At 40.7% G+C, this 20,037-nt stretch overlaps 1 protein-coding gene across 1 annotated transcript in view; it reads right to left on the minus strand.

The window, feature by feature from the left end:
- Positions 1–5,009: 5,009 nt before the first annotated feature.
- The window catches only part of L2HGDH (L-2-hydroxyglutarate dehydrogenase), a 50,093-nt gene continuing 35,065 nt past the window's right edge, over positions 5,010–20,037 (minus strand). Inside the window, exons 7-10 of the mRNA XM_006160513.3 lie at positions 18,874–19,041; positions 16,865–17,022; positions 15,369–15,500; positions 5,010–5,887 (exon numbers count right to left, since the gene is read on the minus strand). Of these exons, the coding sequence (XP_006160575.1) occupies positions 5,692–5,887; positions 15,369–15,500; positions 16,865–17,022; positions 18,874–19,041 (654 nt within the window). The 3' untranslated portion in view covers positions 5,010–5,691. The remainder of the gene's footprint in view (positions 5,888–15,368; positions 15,501–16,864; positions 17,023–18,873; positions 19,042–20,037) is intronic.

Genomic DNA, 20,037 nt, shown 5'->3' on the forward strand with positions numbered 1-20,037 from the left:
AGCTGAGCTCCCTGGACAACCCAAGGCATGCCATTACACATCTCTCTTGCCACATCTGAAATGGAAAATTTCTCATCTATCCAAGAGGCAAAGGAAACTTAAAGTAAGGTAACTTTGAATTGAGACCCTTCCCTTAGTAGAAAATGATAGTACTCAATATTCTCCTCTCAGGATCTTGGGCACGCATGCACACGCGCCCAGCGTGAGTCTGAAGCCACCAGGTCCGGGACGCAAACCGCAGTCGACTATGTGGGAGTCCAGTGACATAGTCATTACGCTAACTGCTGGTTCCCCATAGTACTCAACAAAAAAGCACAGTCTTTTCTGGGATTGGAGGCTAGAAAAGTAGAGTTGGTTGGTATCAAAGTAGTTGTTCTCTTCAGGGCTTTGTGATATTTATTTACTTATTTATTTATTTATGCATGCATGCCAAAGGTTGCTTATACTCCCTGGAGAGAAAGAGAGAGAAGGAGGGAAGAAAAGTGAGAAAGTAGCACCCTTCTCCCTCCAAGAATGGTCCCTTCTTCATTTCTGCCTTCTTTTAGGATTTTGGGCACCAACATACACACACCCAGTGTTTCTTAAGCTGCCAGGTCTTGGTCTTGAATCTTGCCACTGGCTATGTGGGATCTAGGCACCATAACTATTATAACATGCGCTGGCTTTTCTTTCTTTTTTTTTTTTTTAATTGCCAGAGGGCATGTGTACTCACCAGAGATAACGAGATGGAGAAAGCACCCACCAGGGGGGATATGGCCACACTGCAACCCCTTCTCCTCCTTTTCTCCATCCTGTCAGAATCTGGGGTATGAACATATAGTACCTGGTATGTTTTTCAAGTTGCAACAAGGGTCAGCCATGTGGGACCAGCTCTCTTAACCACAAGACTATGGGCCCAGCCCAAGGGCTCTGAAATTTTATTCCATTCTTAAACTCTTGGGGTTTTTTTTGGAGAGGTTTTTGCTATAGGGCGCATGCACTTGCCAGACAGAGAGAGACAAGAGACAGAAAGCGAGAAATCACCCCGCAAGGGGGATGGCCACGCTGCAATCCCTTCTCCATTCTCCTCTCAGGATCTTGGGCATGAACGCACACGAGCCCGGCATGAGTTCAAGCCACCAGGTCCAGGACTTGAACTGCAGTCGACTATGTGGGAGTCCAGCGACATAGCCATTATGCTAACTGCTGGTCCCCCATTCTTAAACTCTTGAGTAAAGACTATTTGAAAACCTCTCTAGACATCTTTCTCTTTCCAACCACTTGACTCTGTCCTTACGCTCACCCTTCCATCTTCTATCCTGATGAAGAGATTTCAAAAACTCCCTGTGAGTTTTTAGAAAAGCTTAGCAACTGACTTCAAAATTGCTCCTCAAAAATGTTTACAAGGGGGGCTGGCAAGTGGCATGATGGTTAAAGGCGCTGGACTCCCACATGGCCGACCACGGTTCAAGTCTCAGACCTGGTGGCTTGCTTTCTCACTTCCTCTCTCTCTCTCTGATCAAACTGGAAAATAATAATCATGATGATAATAAGGTTAAATAAAATAATTTTAAAAAGTTTACAAGGACCAGGAGTTAGCATAAGGGCTATGTCACTGGACTTCCATGTAGTCAACCGTGGTTCGAGTCCCGGACCCAGTGGCTTGAACTCACACCGGGCGCGTGTGCGTGCGTGCCCAAGATCCCAAGAGGAGAATGGAGGAGAAGGGATTGTGGTGTGGCGATTCCCCGAGGGGGTGATTTCTCGCTTTCTGTCTCTCTGGTGAGGGCACGCGCCCTATAGTAAAAACCTCTCCAAAAAAAAAAAAAAAAACAAAAAAAAAATGTTTACAAGATCTGTAGATAATAGTGCCCACTCAGAATGATGAGGAATCATCTGACCAAGGAGCCCAGATACAGATCAAGGGCCCAAGAGGGCAGAGCCAGCCCTCAAACAATACTAGACACCATCTCCCCTGTGGTCACAGGGAGAGCCCACCGGCATTGCCATCGGCGGGGGACAGCCTCCAAGAGCAGGCCCGACGAACTCCCATATGCCAGGGCCTGGCAGAACGTACGTCTCACCAGCACCCTTGGGAGAAAGTTGTCAGAGTTTATCCCGCAGGCTAGTATAGGCAGATTTCCAAATGGCCTCAGGGGAAAGGGAACTCTGCCAGCAGTAAAAGCAACTCTGAGAGGATCAACGGAAGGTCCTTGATCTATGTATATATGTACGGATAAAAGTGTTAAGTTACATAACCAGAAACACCAAAAATGTACTTGTCGGTGCACTAAGTTCTTCAGGAACTAAACTCTCTGAAGCTAAAACCTAAAATGCTCAACTTTTTATTGTAATTTCAACCAGTCTACCTCACTTTTATATGATATACAAGTGTAAAAATGTTAAAAGATTGGCTGCTATCTCAACTCAGCTTATGTTCTACACACAGAAAATTAACTTGAGTAAATGTTTTGTTTTGTTTTGTTTTTAGGTTTGCTATAGGACACGTGTGCTCACTGGAGAGAGACAGAGAATGTGGGAAAGTGAGAAATCACCCCCAGGAGGTATGGCCAGGCTACAGTCTCCTCTTCCATTCTCCTCTCAGGATTTTGGGCACGCATGCATATGTGTCCAGCGTGATCAAGTGGCCATTTCTGGGATTCAACTGTGTAGGTGGCTATGTGGAATCCGGCTGTCTTAACCTCCATGGCACCTGCTGGCCCAAGGTTTTTGTTTTTTTTTCTCCTAGTGAAACTAAAAAATAAGTCCTCTGTAACACCAGAACTCATTAAAATATTTTAATATTAATATACATTTTTCTCTCAGAAATACACAAAACATTCAAATATTATATCAGTATTAAACAGCAAAACCCTAATGATATAAATATCAAATGTTTTTACAAACATTAACTTACACATTCAAAACACTTTTAACAAATTTTTCACTTGTATTTTTTGGGATCCAGGACGGACCCAAATGGAATGAGGATTGTTTCGATTAGGACATCTATTCTTATATTTTGTCATTTGTAGTTTAGTGTATATGCAAGCTTACTGTTGTTGAAATAGAGGATGACAATATTTTCCCTCTGTTAGCAATCTTGTAATATTGTAGAACAGCAAAATACCATGTATTGCCTTTTTTGCAGGAATGAGTTGTTATGGAGAATAAGTAGGACTTGTTTCTCCTGTGAACGATCCCTGCATGCTGTCAGTAAGCTATTCTAATAACCGCCTAGTCTATTTACATGGGATACAGGACTTCTTGAACATAAGCTGATGATGTGTCGCCTTACAAATTAATGGATGAGGTAGCTCAATCAATGTAATCACCAAGGCTTGTAGTGAAGGGAAAAGGAAGAAAGCAGGAAAAAATTTTCCAATCACCCAAAATGCACATCCTTCTTACTCATCCATCACACAGCTTTGAAGGAAAAAAAAAAAAAAAAACAAGGAAGAGTAGAAGATTAATCCTGAGAAATCACTTGTGAGAGAATGAATGAAAACATCTCTACTCACCGTGGTTCAATTAGAAAAGTCTTCTCGGTCACAATGTCACATTTTCATTTACAGTTCTATCTCCCAACCGTCTAAATTGTAAGTAAAATTTCAACAGATACCACACAGAAATACACAGTATACAGTATGTCACTGGCACCAAGTTAAAATACTCATGAAGTACACATGAAGGTAAGGCACTTTTGCGGTTTACAAAAGTGAATGCCTCAAAGTTAGATATTTACTTAAAATGGAGACATACTGTCATAAAAGTTTAAAGGAGCCTTGAAAGGCCAAGTAGGTATGAATCATTAACAATCTTAGCCAACATTTTGGGAACCTTAAGTGTGACTAAAGAGCAGACATAGTAAGAAGTAAATGATTTTTTATTACAGAGTGCTATACATCAGTGTCAGCATTTTAAAACTGCTCTTATAAAAACCTACCAGTCCTAAGTTCTTTTAGTTTCTCAGCCACAGAAGATTGATGAGTAGGCAACAACCAATCATAGCGTACTGTTGTTTAGATTAAGCAATGAGACCACGCAGCACCAGTTATAAAGAAACTAGGACTAATAAAGGCTTTGAGCTTCACCAACTTATTTCTTAAAAATATTATAGCTAAGATAGAATCTTATCCAAACTATTTCAAAGTGTAAAATGTCATGTATGTTAAAGGATTATTTTTTATTTAACTTTATTTATTTACTTACTTATTTTCATTTGTCCAGAGGGAGTGGGGGAGAGAGAAAGAGGTGGAAGGAGGGAGGGAAGGTGAGAAAACAAGCCACCAGGTCTAGCCATGTGAGAGTCTAGCCTCCTTCACTGTGCCACCTGCCAGCCGCTAACGTATTTTCTTGAAATCAAGACTTTTTGCTTTCTAAACTTTCAAATACTGTTGGTCTAAATAATGTGAACTTTTTTTGTATGTGTGCTGGAGGGGCATGTACTCACCAGAGATGCCGGGAGGGAGAGAAGAAAGTACCTTCCATGGGAAATGGGTCATGCTGCAATCCCTCTCCTACATATCTCCCTCTTTTGGGGGAGAGGGATTCTGGGCACACATGTGCCTGGTATGTTTCTCAAACCACTGGGTCCAGGACTCAAACTATACGGTCAATTGTGTGAGATCTTACTGCCTTAACCACCAGGCCACAGAGCCAGTCCAATGCGAGATTTTCTATTGTTCTTCAAAATTAAAAGAATGTTGAGAACCAGCAGTTAACGTAATGGCTATGTCACTGGGCTCCCACGTAGTCGACCATGGTTCGCGTCCCGGACCCGGTGGCTTAAAACTCACGCCAGGCGCATGTGTGTGCGTGCCCAAGATCTCCAGAGGAGAATGGAGGAGAAGGGATTGCGGTGTGATCATCCCCCCTGGGGGATGATTTCTCGCTTTCTGTCTCTCTGTCTCTCTCTGTCTGTCTGGCGAGTGCACGTGCCCTATAGCGAAAAACCTCTCCAAAAAAAAAAAAAAATTAAAAGAACATTGTAACCTGTAATATACTAGAATATATTTTCATGTCTAGAATAGACAAAAAGCTTAGATATTGCAGAGCCAAAAAATTGGGCCCAGTCCTGTAGCCTAACATTTAAGGGAGCCAGATCCTACATAGTCAATGATGGTTCAAATCCTGACCCCTGGGGCTTGAAAAACATGCAGGGTGCATGTGCATGCATAAAATTCCAACACGGAGAAATGAAGAAAAGACTGCAGCATGATCGTGTCCCACTAGGGGGTACTATCTTCCTCCCTCCCTCCCTCCCTCCCTCCCTCCTTCCCTCTCTCCCTCCCTCTCTCTCTCTCTCTCTCTCTCTGGTGAATACACACATCCTACGGGGGGAGTGGGGGGACACATTTATTTAAGGGAATATTCCAGTTTTCACATCATCTTCCTTAAAAATTCTTAGAGTCAAATCAAAAGCTCTAAATCTTTTAGATCACAGTTGGTCAAAATAGTTCGACACAATCAGGGATTCAGGACAGATACAATTGTACTTTGCCTCTATATTCACAGAGTAAAAGAGCATGGACTTAAGCTTTTTTAAAAAATTATTTTTATCTTACATCATTCTAACAATTCAGTGGTTATCTTTGACCTAAAGAAATGAGATTTAAAAACCATTTTCACAGATTAAAAGAATGCAATTAGTACATTCTTGTTGCTGATGTGGAGATTACATAGATCTAGATACCTAGATCCTTTCATTATTTATAACCCAAATCGTTGTTGTACTTCATCTGCTATCATTCCAGAAATCGCAAGGGAAGAAGTGGCAGCTGGGGAGGGCGCATTTCTCACGTGAAGAACGCGGTTTCCAATATCCCCAACTCCTCCGTCAAATACAAAGTCTTCTACCAGGTTTCCATCTCTATCCAGGGCTTGGGCTCTTACTCCAGCCGGACCTCTACAAAAGTCGAAGAGTGGTAATCAATAACTGATGAGAAGAGTGACACCAGTCAGTGGTTTTCAAAGTATTCTTAAAATAATTAAGTCTTTATTTCTCTAACTGTAAATTATGTGGAAACCCAAAAAGGTTTGTGTTTAGCCAAAAGCTGTCAGATGTAGCCTGTCAAATCCATAGACCTAGCCCAGAGTATAATGTCTCTTAAATAACACAGTGCAATAAATGCTTATTAAATAAATACATAATTATGTAAGTCACTTATAAATATCTGTTCTTTCCAAAAGTAGCAGATAAAGCAACATTTAACTAAAGCTGATGTATTTTTATTTAAAGTTATTATAAAAAGCAATTGATCATAACAATAAGGCTCTTTTGATGAATATAAAGTGATAAAAACAAGGGTTGTGCTTCAATTGAATTCCTATATCCCATTTATTTTTAAATTTTGACTATCTATTGAAATGTGGAAAGAAACAGCAATGGTAACAAATTCTTGTTTTATAATACCATAACCTTTTTTTAAGAATATTTAATTTATTATTGTTGTTATTATTTTAAAAGTTTGACCAGAGAGAAAGAGAAAGAAAGAAAGTCACCAGGTCCAAGACTCGAACCACAGATAATCATGTAGGAGTCCAGTGTCCCACCATGCTACCTGCTAGCCCCTAAAACAATAACCTTTAACAGTCTACCTTTCAATATCAGGATAACCTTCAATGAACGAGAGAGAGATGATAAGAAGTCCACAAAAATGAATTAATTTAGCAGTGTGTTAACACAGTGAATATCTTTAATACTAAAGTTCTGATTAATAATATTTGAGTTCACAAATTAGATCTCCATTATTTTAAAAAAAAAAAAAAAGTTAAAATTTACAGATGAAATCTGAATGAGGGCAGGCCCCATAGTCTAGCAGTTAAGAGAGCTGGATACTATACAGCCGAAAGCCATCCGAATCCCAGCCCAGTGCTTGAAAGCCACATTGAATCTATGTGCCTGCTCCAAATCCAGACAGAATGGAGAAACAGAGGAGGACAAATTGTGTTGGGACCATGCCCTGTTTGGGGGAGGAGGAAGGTTCTCCCTCTCCTTCTCTTTCCAGTAAGTACAAGTGCCCTCCTTCAATTAAAAAAAGAGATAGATATCTTTGAATCAAATGTTTTGGAAATCCAAAAATACCTCCATTGAAAGTGTTTAAGGAAACTATGAAAAGGTTATCTTATACATTCCAGCAAGACTCAAGAAATCAGGCAACAATATTAACCATATTTTATTGATTCTGGAACAACTCAGGTTAAGTACCTGAAGATACAAAGAACAATGTAAGGGTCATGATAATTAAGATCTGATAATAACAGCTATTATTTCCCAAATACTTACTCTGTATTAGGAGTTATCTCATTTAATCTTCACAACTCTGTGAGGCTCATGCAGTTTATATTTAATAGCAAAGAAATACAGAGATATTAAATAACTTCTCTGAAGTCATGTAGCTTGACTGTTCATTTGTAGAGAAGTAAAGTAAGAATGGCAGGGACCAGCAGATGGCATAGCTGTTCTGTTGCTGGACTCCCACATGGCTGGCAAGTCCTGGACCCAGATGCTTGAAACTCATGCAGGGTACAAGTGTGTGTGCGCGTGCCCAGAATCCCAAGACAAGAATGGAGAAGAAAGGACTGAGGTGTGGCTAGCCCCACTTCGGGATGATTTATCCTTTTCTGTCTCTCTGGCGAATGCACACACCCTGTAGCAAAAAGCTTTCTAAAAAGAAAGTAAAAATGACAACAAGTATGAAGAGTTGCATGTAAAGGGCCAGCCCATGGCCTGGTGGTTAAGGCGGCTGGATCTCACATGGCTGACTGCACAGAATGAGTCTTGGAACTGGCAGCTTAAGAAACATGCTGGGTGCCTTGTGCGTGCATGCCCTAAATCCCAAAAGGTGAAACGGAGGAGAAGGGACTGCAGGTGACCAGTCCCCACCGAGGATGCTTTCCTGTTCTCTCTCTGGTTAGTGTACACTCCCTCTGGCAAATAAGAGGAAAGAGAAAAGAAAGGAGGGGAGGGGACTAGAAGGGAAAGAAGGAGGGGGGAGGAGAGAAAAAAGTAATCTGCCTTATAGAATCTTGCAGAGAATCTGGACAAGAAATTTTGGGCTGTAAGGCATTCCAAGTAAGAACTGGATACATCACTTAGAACACAGAAAGACAGAACAGGACCAAAAGCTGAAATGACTCAGGCAGGAATGTGTATCAGTATACATCAGCCAATGTGTGGCCTATTTTGTACATTTTTTCAAATTTATAGCTTATCTCGATTCGTCAAAGCAGCATTTCTCTCCCATTTTTCTTGGATAATGCCACAATTGTTAAGTGTCTCTGCATTCGAGTTTTCCTATTTCTCTCTTTATATCTGGAAGAAAACCAACATGTGCGGGACATACGGTGGCATGACCAGGTACTGACCTTGGTGGTTCAATGTAAACTTTCCTCTGTACAGAGATTCAGTCAATATATTCCCTTTGGTCCTTGTAAGCATACAGAGGTTAATGTTAATTAACAATTAAAAATGTGCCCACACCGGGAACCAGCAGTTAGCGTAATGGCTATGTTGCTGGACTCCCATGTAGTCAACTGCGGTTTGCGTCCCAGACCTGGTGGCTTAAAACTCACGCTGGGCGTGTGTGCGTACGTGCCCAAGATCCCGAGAGGAGAATGGAGGAGAAGGGATTGCAGTGTGACCATCCCACCTGGGGGGTGATTTCTTGCTTTCTGTCTCTCTGTCTCTGCCTGTCTGTCTGGCGAGCGCAAGCGCCCTATAGCGAAAAAACCTCTCAAAAAAAAAAAAAAATGTGCCCACACTAATCTCTCTTACAAACACAAATTATGTTCTCAATATCCCCTACATTCTTGCCCAAGTGATTAAAATCTATAATCCAATTTAAAGAAAAAAAAAAAACCCGAAAACTAAAAATATTATTTCTTACTATTTTTTAAGGATCTCACTTTAGTTCAAACAAAAAGTAGCAATGAAATATTTAAGGCAACTTCAGAGGTTTTCTTTGCAGGCTTATATGTAGACTTTTCCCTCAGAACACTTCATGTTGAAATAAGTATTATAATTTGAAATCTGAGATGAGATAAATCATAAATGTCTTAAGGAAAGAACAGTGATTTGCATACACCCCATTTATCTTCCTATCTAGATTTGTGTCTTACACATAGTAATGTACTCAATGAGGCCAGAAACTTCCCTTTAAAAAAAAATTTTTTTACAAGAGGATATGCATGCTCACCAGAGAGACAGAAACAGAGAGAAAGAGAAAGGGAGAAAGCTCTACCCAATGGACTGTGGTAATCCTGGAATCCCTTCTCCATTTCTCCACCCTGTCAAGATTTTAGGCATGCATGCACATGCACCCAATGTGTTTTAAGCCACTTGGTCTGGGACTTAAACCACACAGTTAGTGATGTGGGCCCTAGGCCACAGGGTTATCTCTAGACACTTCCCGTTATTAAATTTGTAATTCTTGTAATTCTATTTTAACAACAAAAATAAGCAATTTATCAAACAGATGTCTGTGAATTGAGCTACCTTTAATTTACTGCTAACTGCGGTCAAGCCATTTTGTTATATCTGTAGCTGAGCTTAATGGAAATGTACATCCTAGATGCTTAAATACATCCAGAAATAAGAACAGGTGGATATCTAATGACTTATATTCATTCCCCTGAGAAGTAGGCTATTATTGTCACATGGCAGGGAAACAGCTATGAAGGGCTACAACTGACATCTTTGGCTGGTATTAAATAGGACGACCCGCTATTTTATAAAACTCATGATGGCATCAACTGCTAATCTAAAAACATTAAGTCTACATGAGCACATTTAAATAAGAAGTGATGGTATGTATGGGGAAAGGAAGCTTAATTTTGAAACACAAACGAGGGATATTTTGTCACTAATCTTCAATCTAACTGGATTGGGACAGAGAACAAGATCTTTCTGTTCTCAGTTTTTTAATTTTATTGAGAAGCTAGTTTAGCTCTTAGGACATTTTGAACTTCTGTCAATGTTCTGTGAGGGCTTGAATGATGTAAGTATTCTATAACGGGGTGGAGAGGTTCTACAAGTGTCTTCATTGTGTTAACGTGATGTAACATTTTCTCTGATTAATCTGTAGTTTATTGACAAACATCATAAAATTACTGATCATAATTGTGGATTTGCTGATTTCTGCCTGCAATTATGTCAGTTTTCTTCCTCGGTATTGCGTAGCTGTCGTTAAACGCAACAAGTTTATCTCTAATATTTAACATTCTTCTTTATCACTCATAATTTTATTGATTGCCAGAGGGCAAATCTGTTTGTCCGAGAGACAGACAGCGAGGGAGAGGAAGAAAGCACTGTCCCCAACCTGCAATGGGCCGTGGCCACACTGCAATCCCTTCTCTTCATTTCTCCACACTGCTGGGACTTTGGCCATGCACGCACATATGCCTGTCATGTTTCTCAAGCCACCGACTCCAGGACTCGAACTATGGGGTTGGCCAAATTGGAAATAGCTCCCTTACCATGAGGTCACAGGGTCAGACTCCCTAATAATGTTAATTCTTTATCTCTAATAATATCTTTTGCCTTAAAGTATATTTTACCTGAAATGAGTCAGTACCCATCTTTCTTTTTAAAAGTATATTCATTTTTCTACACAAGAGAGAGAACATGCACGTGAGCTCATCCTTGATACGGTCTTGGTGCCGCAATCCACCTTGGCTCAGCTGACCCAGTTGGGGCACACCCTTGCTCCACAAGCTCAGGTAAATCTACGGACCTGAACCAGCAACTTCCGCAGGTGGGTGTGCTTTATAGAGTGTCAGCTCTAGCGGTGTACCACCATCGGCCCCCGTGTTTCTTTTCTTTTTATTTTAAAGAATTATTTATTTTATTAATCATTATTATTAATTTTTTTTTTAATTTGCTATAGGGGGCATGCACTCAGCAGAGAGAAAGAGAGAGAGGGAAAGTAAGAAAGCAAGTCACCAGGTCTGGAACTTGAACCGAGGTCAGCAATGTGGGAGTCCACTGCCTTAACCACCAAGACATCTGCTGGCCCAACAATTTGCACCTAATAACTGAGTTGTATGCAAATCCCACACCAATTAAAAATGTACCTCAAGCCCACAGTTATTAAAATAAACAATTCTATTTATTATTATTATTTTCCAATCTGACCAAAGAGAGACAGAAAGAGAAAGAAAAGGAGAGTGAGAAAGGAACCAGGTCCAGGGCTCGAACTATGGTTGGCCATGCGGGAGTCCAGCACTTCAACACCACCTGCTGGCCCCTCAGCTATATGTATTTCAAGGATATTTTATATTTTTTTCCTCCAAACTTTCTGAGTATTATGCAGCATGCAGATGCCAAATTCTCTAGACTAGTGAGATTTTTGCCTCTTACAGGCAATTAACTGAAACACTTTTGGTTGAGATATCTAGAAGAATGGGAAGAGAGGCTGGGGATTATAAACTGTTAAACATTTGACAATGAACTGGACCATTCCCCAACACAAAGAATTACCTGGTCTAAAATGTCTATAGCACAAAGATTTAGAAACTATAATCTACATCACCTTAAACCATTACAACTTTATTTTTAGAAATTTTGTTTTCCTTTCCATTTCTTTTTTTTTTCTTTTGAGAGAGAGAATTTTTGCTATAGGGTGCATGTGTTCACCAGAGAGACAGAAAGCTAAAAATTACTCCCTGGGGCGGGGAGTAGAATGGCCACACTGCAATCCCTTCTCCTCCATTCTCCTTTCGGGAATTTGGGTGTGCATGCACATGTTTCTAGCACGAGTTTTAGGTTGCGGGGTTCAAGACTTGAACCACGATTGACTACATGGGAGTCCAGCAACATAACCATTATGCCATCCACTGGTCTTTCCCTTTGCATTTCACAAGGACATAGTTATTACTAGTTATTACTTATGATGAAAACATCATGCCTGAAAATTTACTCTAGAATTGTCCAAATAAGGCATTTTCTGGAATGATTTGTGTGTGTAGGGCTGGAGGGCTGGGGGATCATGGCACATGTAGTTTCATCGTTTACATCCTTACAGTGCTAATGCACACTACTTCCTGGTCAAGATTAACATGCCATAATCAATCACGGAACATATTAAAGACTTTAGAGCCTTCAATAGCACTTAACAATGAGATGTTTTAATACTTAAGGTATATATTTGACAAATTGTAAGTACACATTCCCGTCCAATGCTCCCTGGTAAGTTACTGCCTGAAATGCCCTGGCTAGGCAATGAGAAGCCAAACTGGATGCCCTTTGGTAGTTAATGCAATTTAATGACACTACCCTGGGTAACACACCACACTGACAGTGTTGTTTCAATGATCTCTTATTGCCTAGAACTGCTTGATATGTTTCCGCTACAACAGGGCACTTATGGTTTAGACATTGGGCTGTAAGAAAAATGAGCCAAGGCAGGACTTAGCCTTTAAAAGCTGTGCAAAAGTCTATGAATCTTATTTTTATTATTTAATATTTCAAGCATATAACAAGGTAAAGAGACTAATGGTATGAGCACCTCTTTTCTTACCCCACACCTTCAGAAGTAAAGCCTTACAGATTCACTAGGAGCTCCTGTGGAACTCTCAGCATACATTCCCTTCCTTCCCAGAGGTGACCACTCTCCTGCATTAGGTGTTCATTACTCCAATACCTGTTTTTATTTTCACATCATATGTGTAATCTATAAACAATATATGGTGTTGTTAAACTTAGTTTTTTATTTGCAATAGGGCACATAAACTCGCCAGAGAGAGAGAGAGAGAGACAGAGACAGAGAGAGGAGATCATCTCCCCCCACCTCCCCACCCCCCAAGGAGAAACAGTCACACTGCAATCCCTTCTCCTCCATTCTCCTCTTGGGATTTTGAGTGCATGTGTACACACACCCATGTGTTTTTCAAGCTGCTGGGTCTAGGATTTGATCTATGGAGTCAGCCATGTGGGATCTAAGGCCTTAATCACCACACCACTTGCTGGCCTGTTATGCTAACTTTTAAACTTACATAAATGGTATAAACATATCTTCTATGGCTTCCTTTTAGTTACTGATAATTTCCTGAACTTAATAGCTACAGGAATCAAGAGAAGGAGCAAACGGGATTGCTAAATGTGTTCAGCTTCTCCATCTCTAAAGGGAAACTCATCTGTGATTTGGTTGGACTTGTCCCCAAATGCTCCTGTCTATAGTGGTATGTGCCCTTTTCTACTATAGGCCAATAAAACTGGTAACTGAAATTCATACCCTTATCCCCAGAAGCAGGAGCGGTCACTACCAGCCATGAAGCCCAAGTTCAGTTCTACCATATCAAGGCTACTGGCCTAAATAGTTTTTCTCAGGCCTCTATGAAAGGGTGGTAACAGAATGTGGATAGTAAATTCCTGGCAACTGTTTTTACACAAAATCCTCTATGCCCATCTAAAGTGCTTTCCAAGGAATATTAATAGCAGTGACAGAAACCACATTCAACTAGGCTGTTTTTGGATATAAAACATCACAAGTCTGCTGAAGCAGACCACTGAAAACCTAAAAGCCTTTATTTATAGGTGAGTGAAAGAAAATAAAGCCTAGATATTTTTATCCCTTCCATTTCAGAAGGTGAATAGAGGGGTGAAGGAGATAAGAGTTAAAAACATTAGCTGGGTTTTAATAGTTCTTCTAAGGAGTAAAGAGGCTGGTCTCAGAATGATATAGCAGAGTCAGATTTAGACCAGGACACTCCCCTAAGGCAGACAGCTGACCTGAGTCTTGCTGTCTTCCCAGATACAACCAGGCTCAATGACATTCTACACCAGGCCAGTTCAGCAGCTGTTACAGAGGAATGGAGGAGGCAGACATTAAGGGCTCTCGAGATTCATGGAAGGATGGCTTGTAAATGTAGGATCAGTATCTCAAAGCACACTGCTGATTAGGCCTAACAAGTGGCTTGCTCAGGGAAAGGGAACATTCCAAAAAAATATCACCAAAGAAAGGGGGGGAAAAGGCTCAGGTGGTACTACGGGTAATCTATAGATCAAGTCCAGAAAGTCTCTTATTGCTAAGATGAAAAGTTATGTTACCCTTATTCTGCCCCACACCCGTGTAGTAAGAACTTAAATTAATGGCTACTATGCTTCTCCCCATTTCTGTTTTGCAAGTAGAGTCACCAAGTAAGATAAGATCGAAGAAAGAGTAGAAATAGAGAGAAAGCCAGGTAAGATGTTAGTGTGTTTCTAAAAGGTTTTAAGACTTAATCAAGATAGAATGTTTTAATGTGTTATTGTCTAACTAGTTAACATGGTGATCAATGATCTTACACAGAGCACACACACACACACACACACACACAATTCAGGCAAGACATATTTTTATAACAAATTTATTTAATTTTGGGACCAGCAGTTGGCATAATGGCTGTGTTGCTGGACTCCCATGAAGTTGACCACGGTTCAAGTCCTGGATCCATTGCTTGAACTCACGCTAGGTGCGTGTGCATGAATGCCCAAGATCCCAAGAGGAGAATGGAGGAGAAGGGATTATGGCATGGCCATCCCTCCTGGGAGGTGATTTTTTGCTTTCTGTCTCTTTGTCTCTCTCTGACTTTCTGGTGAGCGCACGTGCCCTATAGTAAAAAACCTCTCTAAAAAAGTTTATTTATTTTAATTTATTATTATTATTATTTTAATTTGCTATGGTATGTGTGCTCACCAGAGAGAGACAGAGAGCAAGAGAGAGAGAGGGCAGTTGAGAAAGCCAGCTGCCAGATCTGGGACTTGAACTGCAGTCAGCTATGTGGGAACTCAGTACCTTAACCACACCACCTGCTGGCTCCTGGGTAAGGTATATTTTGTGTGCTTATTTGTAAATTCATGATAGAGAGTGCATGCACGACAAAGAGAACGAGAAAAACACCTTGTAATAGGCTTTGGTCATGCTGCATTTCCCCTCCCCCAGACCTCCAGCTTGACAGTATCTTGGGCACATGCATACCCAGCGTATTTCAGGTCAACTGAGTAGGTATCTGAACCACAGGCTGCCTCGTGGCTTCTAGCACTACAGTCTAGGACGCTACTGTCTGCAGAAAGAGGCTGGGCCAGGCAAGAGGTCTTTATCATGTGTGATACCTAGACACAAAGGCAAAGGTAGCTTTACACTAAATCTGTTACGGAGATTTTGGTGTAGAGCTGTAAGTTGGCCTAGGTCATTATAAATGGGCCTATTTCCAGCACTAAGGGCCATAATGCAGTACTTCCCAGAACATACACCACAAAGGGAACTCAGTAATTCATTGGGAAAGAGCAAGGAGAGTCAGTGGACACACCTACTGACCCTGAAAACGTGCCTGGAATGACCGCACCAGACCCACCTCCCAAGTTCACCTCGGTCAGGACTGGATTAGCCCTTATCACTCCTCCTTACCTAAGTATATCACTGATAGTGATTTCAGGGATGAACTTTTGAAGGTACTTCACTGTCGCACTAAGGAAACAGGCTTTATACATTTCATTGACTCCATAGGATAAATTCTGAAACACCAGTTTAATCAAGCCACTGAAAGCAAAGAAAAAATCATCTTTCTGAGAGAAAAGAATTCTTTATTATTATGAAACATCTGTGCAACTACTAGGTTGTGGGGTTTTTTTCTGTTTTTTGGGTTTTTTTTACCTACTTTCTAGGTAAAATCAGAAAAGCTACATATTTACTCAAATAAACCAACTTTCAGCCAATGAGAAAAGGAAATCTCATTAACTCTAAAGGTAACACTTTCCAAACTCAAATTCCCAAGGAGTTACTGGTTTCAAACTGGGATTCTATAAAGTTTGCCAACATCGAAGCTTTCTAATGCAAATGTTATATGTTTTCAACATACTTAAAAGGTATTAACAGATCTTTAAGATAAGTGGGACATCCGCCCTAAATTTCTTTAGTCAGCAAGAGGTGAAGTACTGCGGCAGTGAGATTCTGCAAAGCCTTTGTGTATTTTTTTTTTTTTGAGAGGTTTTCGCTATAGGGTGCGTGCACTCGCCAGAGAGACAAAGAGAGATAAGAGACAGAAAGCGAGGGGCGCAATCCCTTCTCCTCTATTCTCCTCTCAGGATCTTGGGCACACATGCAAACGTGCCCGGCATGAGTTTAAGCCACCGGGTCTGGGACTCGAACCGCAGTTGACTATATGGGAGTCCAGCAACATAGCCATTATGCTAACTGCTGGTCCCTGTGTGTGTATATATTTTCACAAGTGTGCACATTAGGAAGTCACATCTTAAACTTTCAGTTTCAGAATCTGTGGAAGGGGAAACCCAATTACAGTTTAAAAAGCTTTCTAGTGATTCTGATACGAAACCCTTTGGAGTTGTATGACTAAAAGGACCCAACAACTGAGTTATTTCTTAAAATAGTAAATCTGTATCCTAGGTCAACACAGTACTATTAATACTTTCCCACCTAAGGAAACAACTTGGTCATCAGCATTTTCTCCTGGTGGCTTGCAAATGATGGTGACTGTCTAGAAATGCCATCTACTGATATTGAGATAACGCTTATTTCCCCCTTTCTTCAGACTCAATTAGAAAGTTAGCAATATAGGATTTAGATTGCTGGGACCAGCGGTTAGCATAATGGCTACATTGCTGGACTCCCATATAGTCAACTGCGGTTCGAGTCCCAGACCCGGTGGCTTAAACTCACGCCGGGCATGTGTGCGTGCGTGCCCAAGATCCTGAGAGGAGAATGGAAGAGAAGGGAATGCAGTGTGGCCATCCCCCTGGGGGGGAGGGGTGATTTCTTGCTTTCTGTCTCTGTGTCTATCTCTTTCTGGTGAGTGCACGTGTCCTATAGCAAAAGCCTCTTTAAAAAAAAAAAAAAAACAGAGAAAAAGAATATGAACATAAGAAAATAATTGCTTAAGTTGTTACCTATTGATAATTACATCCATAACATCTCTGGCATTGAAGTCAAAGGGTCTGTAACCCTCCCGTTTAAAGGCAAGAACTGCATTAGGGCCTAGCCAAATATTGCCATCCATCCTTGGTGTGAAGTGAACTCCTAGGAAAGGAAACCGGCTATCTGGGACCTGTGGATTTAACAGAGCAAAGAACTATTAGCCCCATTTCACATTCCATTTTATAACAGATACAAACATCCCATTAGTAATATATAATACTATTTCTTTATGTACACCTAATTTTTAAAACTTATTTTATTTAACTTTATTTATTCATTCATTTAGTTATTTCAATCTGACCGGGGGGGTAGCGGGGAGGGAAGCAAGTCCAGGTCTGGGACTCAAACTGCAGTCAACCATATGGGAGTCCAGCACCCTTAACCACCAAGCCACCTGCTGGCCCCAGAATGCACCTGATTTGTAAGTTATACTGAAATATACTTTTCTATTTACATGCTTCTGCTTAAACATGCCATAAGGGAAACACTGATCCTGTTGACTCTAATATACAGTATCCCATCTGTCTGTCTTTCTGGACAAAGAAAACAAAAAGATGAATTGTCCTATTCAAGTTATTATCTCTCTCGGGGCTGGCAGGTGGCTTGGTGGTTAAAGTGCTGGACTTCCACATGGCTGATCACCGTTCAAGTCCTAAATCTGGTGGCTTGCTTTTTCACTTTCTCTCTCTTTCTCTCTCTGTCTCTCTCTGATCAAAATGGAAAGTACTAATAAAAAATAAAGTTAAATAAAATAATTCTTTTAAAAAAAGTTATTCTCCCTCTCCACACAACTAGGAATGTCTGTGACTGGCAAGTAAAATCAGAGCTGCCAGATCCAGCAGGTGGGGTGGTAGTTAAGGTGCTAGACCCTGACATGGCCAACTGTGGTTTAAGTCCTGGATCTGGTGGCTTGAAAATCATGCTGGGTGCATGTGCATGCGTGCCCAAAATTTCCAAGAGGAGAACAGAGGAGAAGGGATGGTGGTGTGGCTATCTCCACAGGGAATGATTTCTCACGTTCTGTCCCTCTGTCTCTGGTAAGTGCATGCATCCTGTAGCAAAAACCTAATAAATAAATTATTTTTAAAAATTTTAAGTAAGAGCTTCCAGAAAACATATATATCATAGCTCAGGCTTTTATAAAATGGGAATGTGTAAGATTGAAACAGATAACTTTAATATTTTAACAAGGTGGCTAACATTATCAAATAGTTGAATATTAGCGATTTTATTTGGCTGAAGCTAACGTATTTTAAGGGGTTCATTCAATTCCAGAGTAGTTCTAGACAGAGGAATGAACTCTTCATTTAAATACCTCTGTCTTTTTCCTGAAACTAGAATGACCATATCCTTTTTCTGCACCTATAGATGATAAACTGAGAAAGAAGGCTGAGTACCTGGAACTTCCATAGGAAAATTTCTCTTAATAGTGCTCCCTCTACTGGAGAGAAGGAAAAGTCCAGTTCCTTCTTGATAGCACTTCGCATGGTGCACTCGTACTTTTTAGAGACAAGTCTTTGCAGGCATTTAATTATAATTTAATGACCATGACATCTGAATAAAGATTGAGAGATTTATGGGCAGCCCTCTACCCTAAAGATTAAGAGAGCTGGATCCCACATGGCCAGTGGTGGTGGAAACCCAACCCTGAAGGCCTGAGAAACACACTGGGCACATACATGTTTGTACCCAAAATCTCAACAGGATGGAGAAATGGAGAAGAAAGGATGGTGACATGATCATTTCCCACTTGGGGGGTGCTTTCTCCCTTTTCTCTCTCTCTGGAGAGTGCATGCACCCTTTAACAATCAAGCAATTGATAAAATTTTAGGTATTTAACCACTAGAGAAAAACAGATGAAATGCTTCCACAAATGCTCCTTCAAATTCGCTCTTACCTCTGACCAGGCAAAAGTGTTTGATTCCCTTTATGCTCACAACCAGCTTAAGAAGAGTGAGAAGGCAGCTGTATCATTACCTACCGGGTAAATATTTCCTTTTACAAGATAGCATTTTTCAGGCTTCAAGAGCAGGTAATCTCCCCGGAATGGTACAATTCGAGGGTCTGGATTGCAGCCACTCAACTCTGAAATACGATCTGAGTAAAGCCCTGCACATGTCACAACATACTGACATCGAATCTCTTCTCCCTAGTGCACAACAAAAGAACAGTGATCTGTACGGAAAAAAGAATAGGTTAAGAGGGAGAAAACAAACGAGAGTAAATAAGGGTATAGAAACAGACCTTTCTTCTTTCTAAATAAAGAAAATTTAGTGCAAGTATCAGCAAAACACTGGCTTCCTCCGTATCTCAAACAGCTTCTCCTGTCTTATTTGGGTAATTACTCTTGAGTTGCTTCACACGTAACAATCTTGCTCAATTCCACTGTAATCTACCCAACACCCAGTTTCTCCTTCCTGCTCAAGGTCTACCTTGCAAACTGAGGCTGCTTTAGAAATATCATTAATTCAATCCACATTTAGCAAAAACACACACCATAGTCAAGGTCTGCTTTAATGAATGGGACACTGCTAATCTTAGGCTGTTATGATGTCCCACAAATTGTATTTTGTGATTATCATTTGCATCTTTTCAGCTTCAACCTGCCAGGTCTAGCCAATTTGCCACCCTAGTTTCTATTTGGACTCATTTAATAACCATTTACCATCTCTAATTCCTGTCTTCTCTTTTTTATTATTACTATTATTTTTAGACATTTTTGCTATATGGCGGCATGTGTGATTGCCAGAGAGACAAAAAGCGAGAAATCACACCCCTCCCCCCCAGTGGGTATGGCCATGCTGCAATCCCTTCTCCTCCATTCTCCTCTCAGGATATGGGCATACACGCACATATGGTTGACATGAGTTTTAAGCCACCAGGTCCAGGCCTCAAACGGTGGTCGACTATGTGGGAGTCCAGTGATGTAACCATTATGCCATCTCCTGGTCCCCCCATCTCCTCTTATTTATTTATGTTGTATGACTTCTTATTTACATTTAATTGTTGTACATCCTTAAAACATACAATATGGTTTTTCAAAGCATCCATGGAGTGCATGTCAATCATGTTAAAGATATCACCTTAAATATCATCCTCAACAGATAACTTTCCATTCTTGTATTTGTTAAATGTTTTTCCTGAG

Source organism: Tupaia chinensis, unplaced genomic scaffold (genome assembly GCF_000334495.1).
Source record: "Tupaia chinensis unplaced genomic scaffold, TupChi_1.0 Scaffold000688_1, whole genome shotgun sequence".
NCBI classification, from domain to species: Eukaryota; Metazoa; Chordata; class Mammalia; order Scandentia; family Tupaiidae; genus Tupaia; species Tupaia belangeri.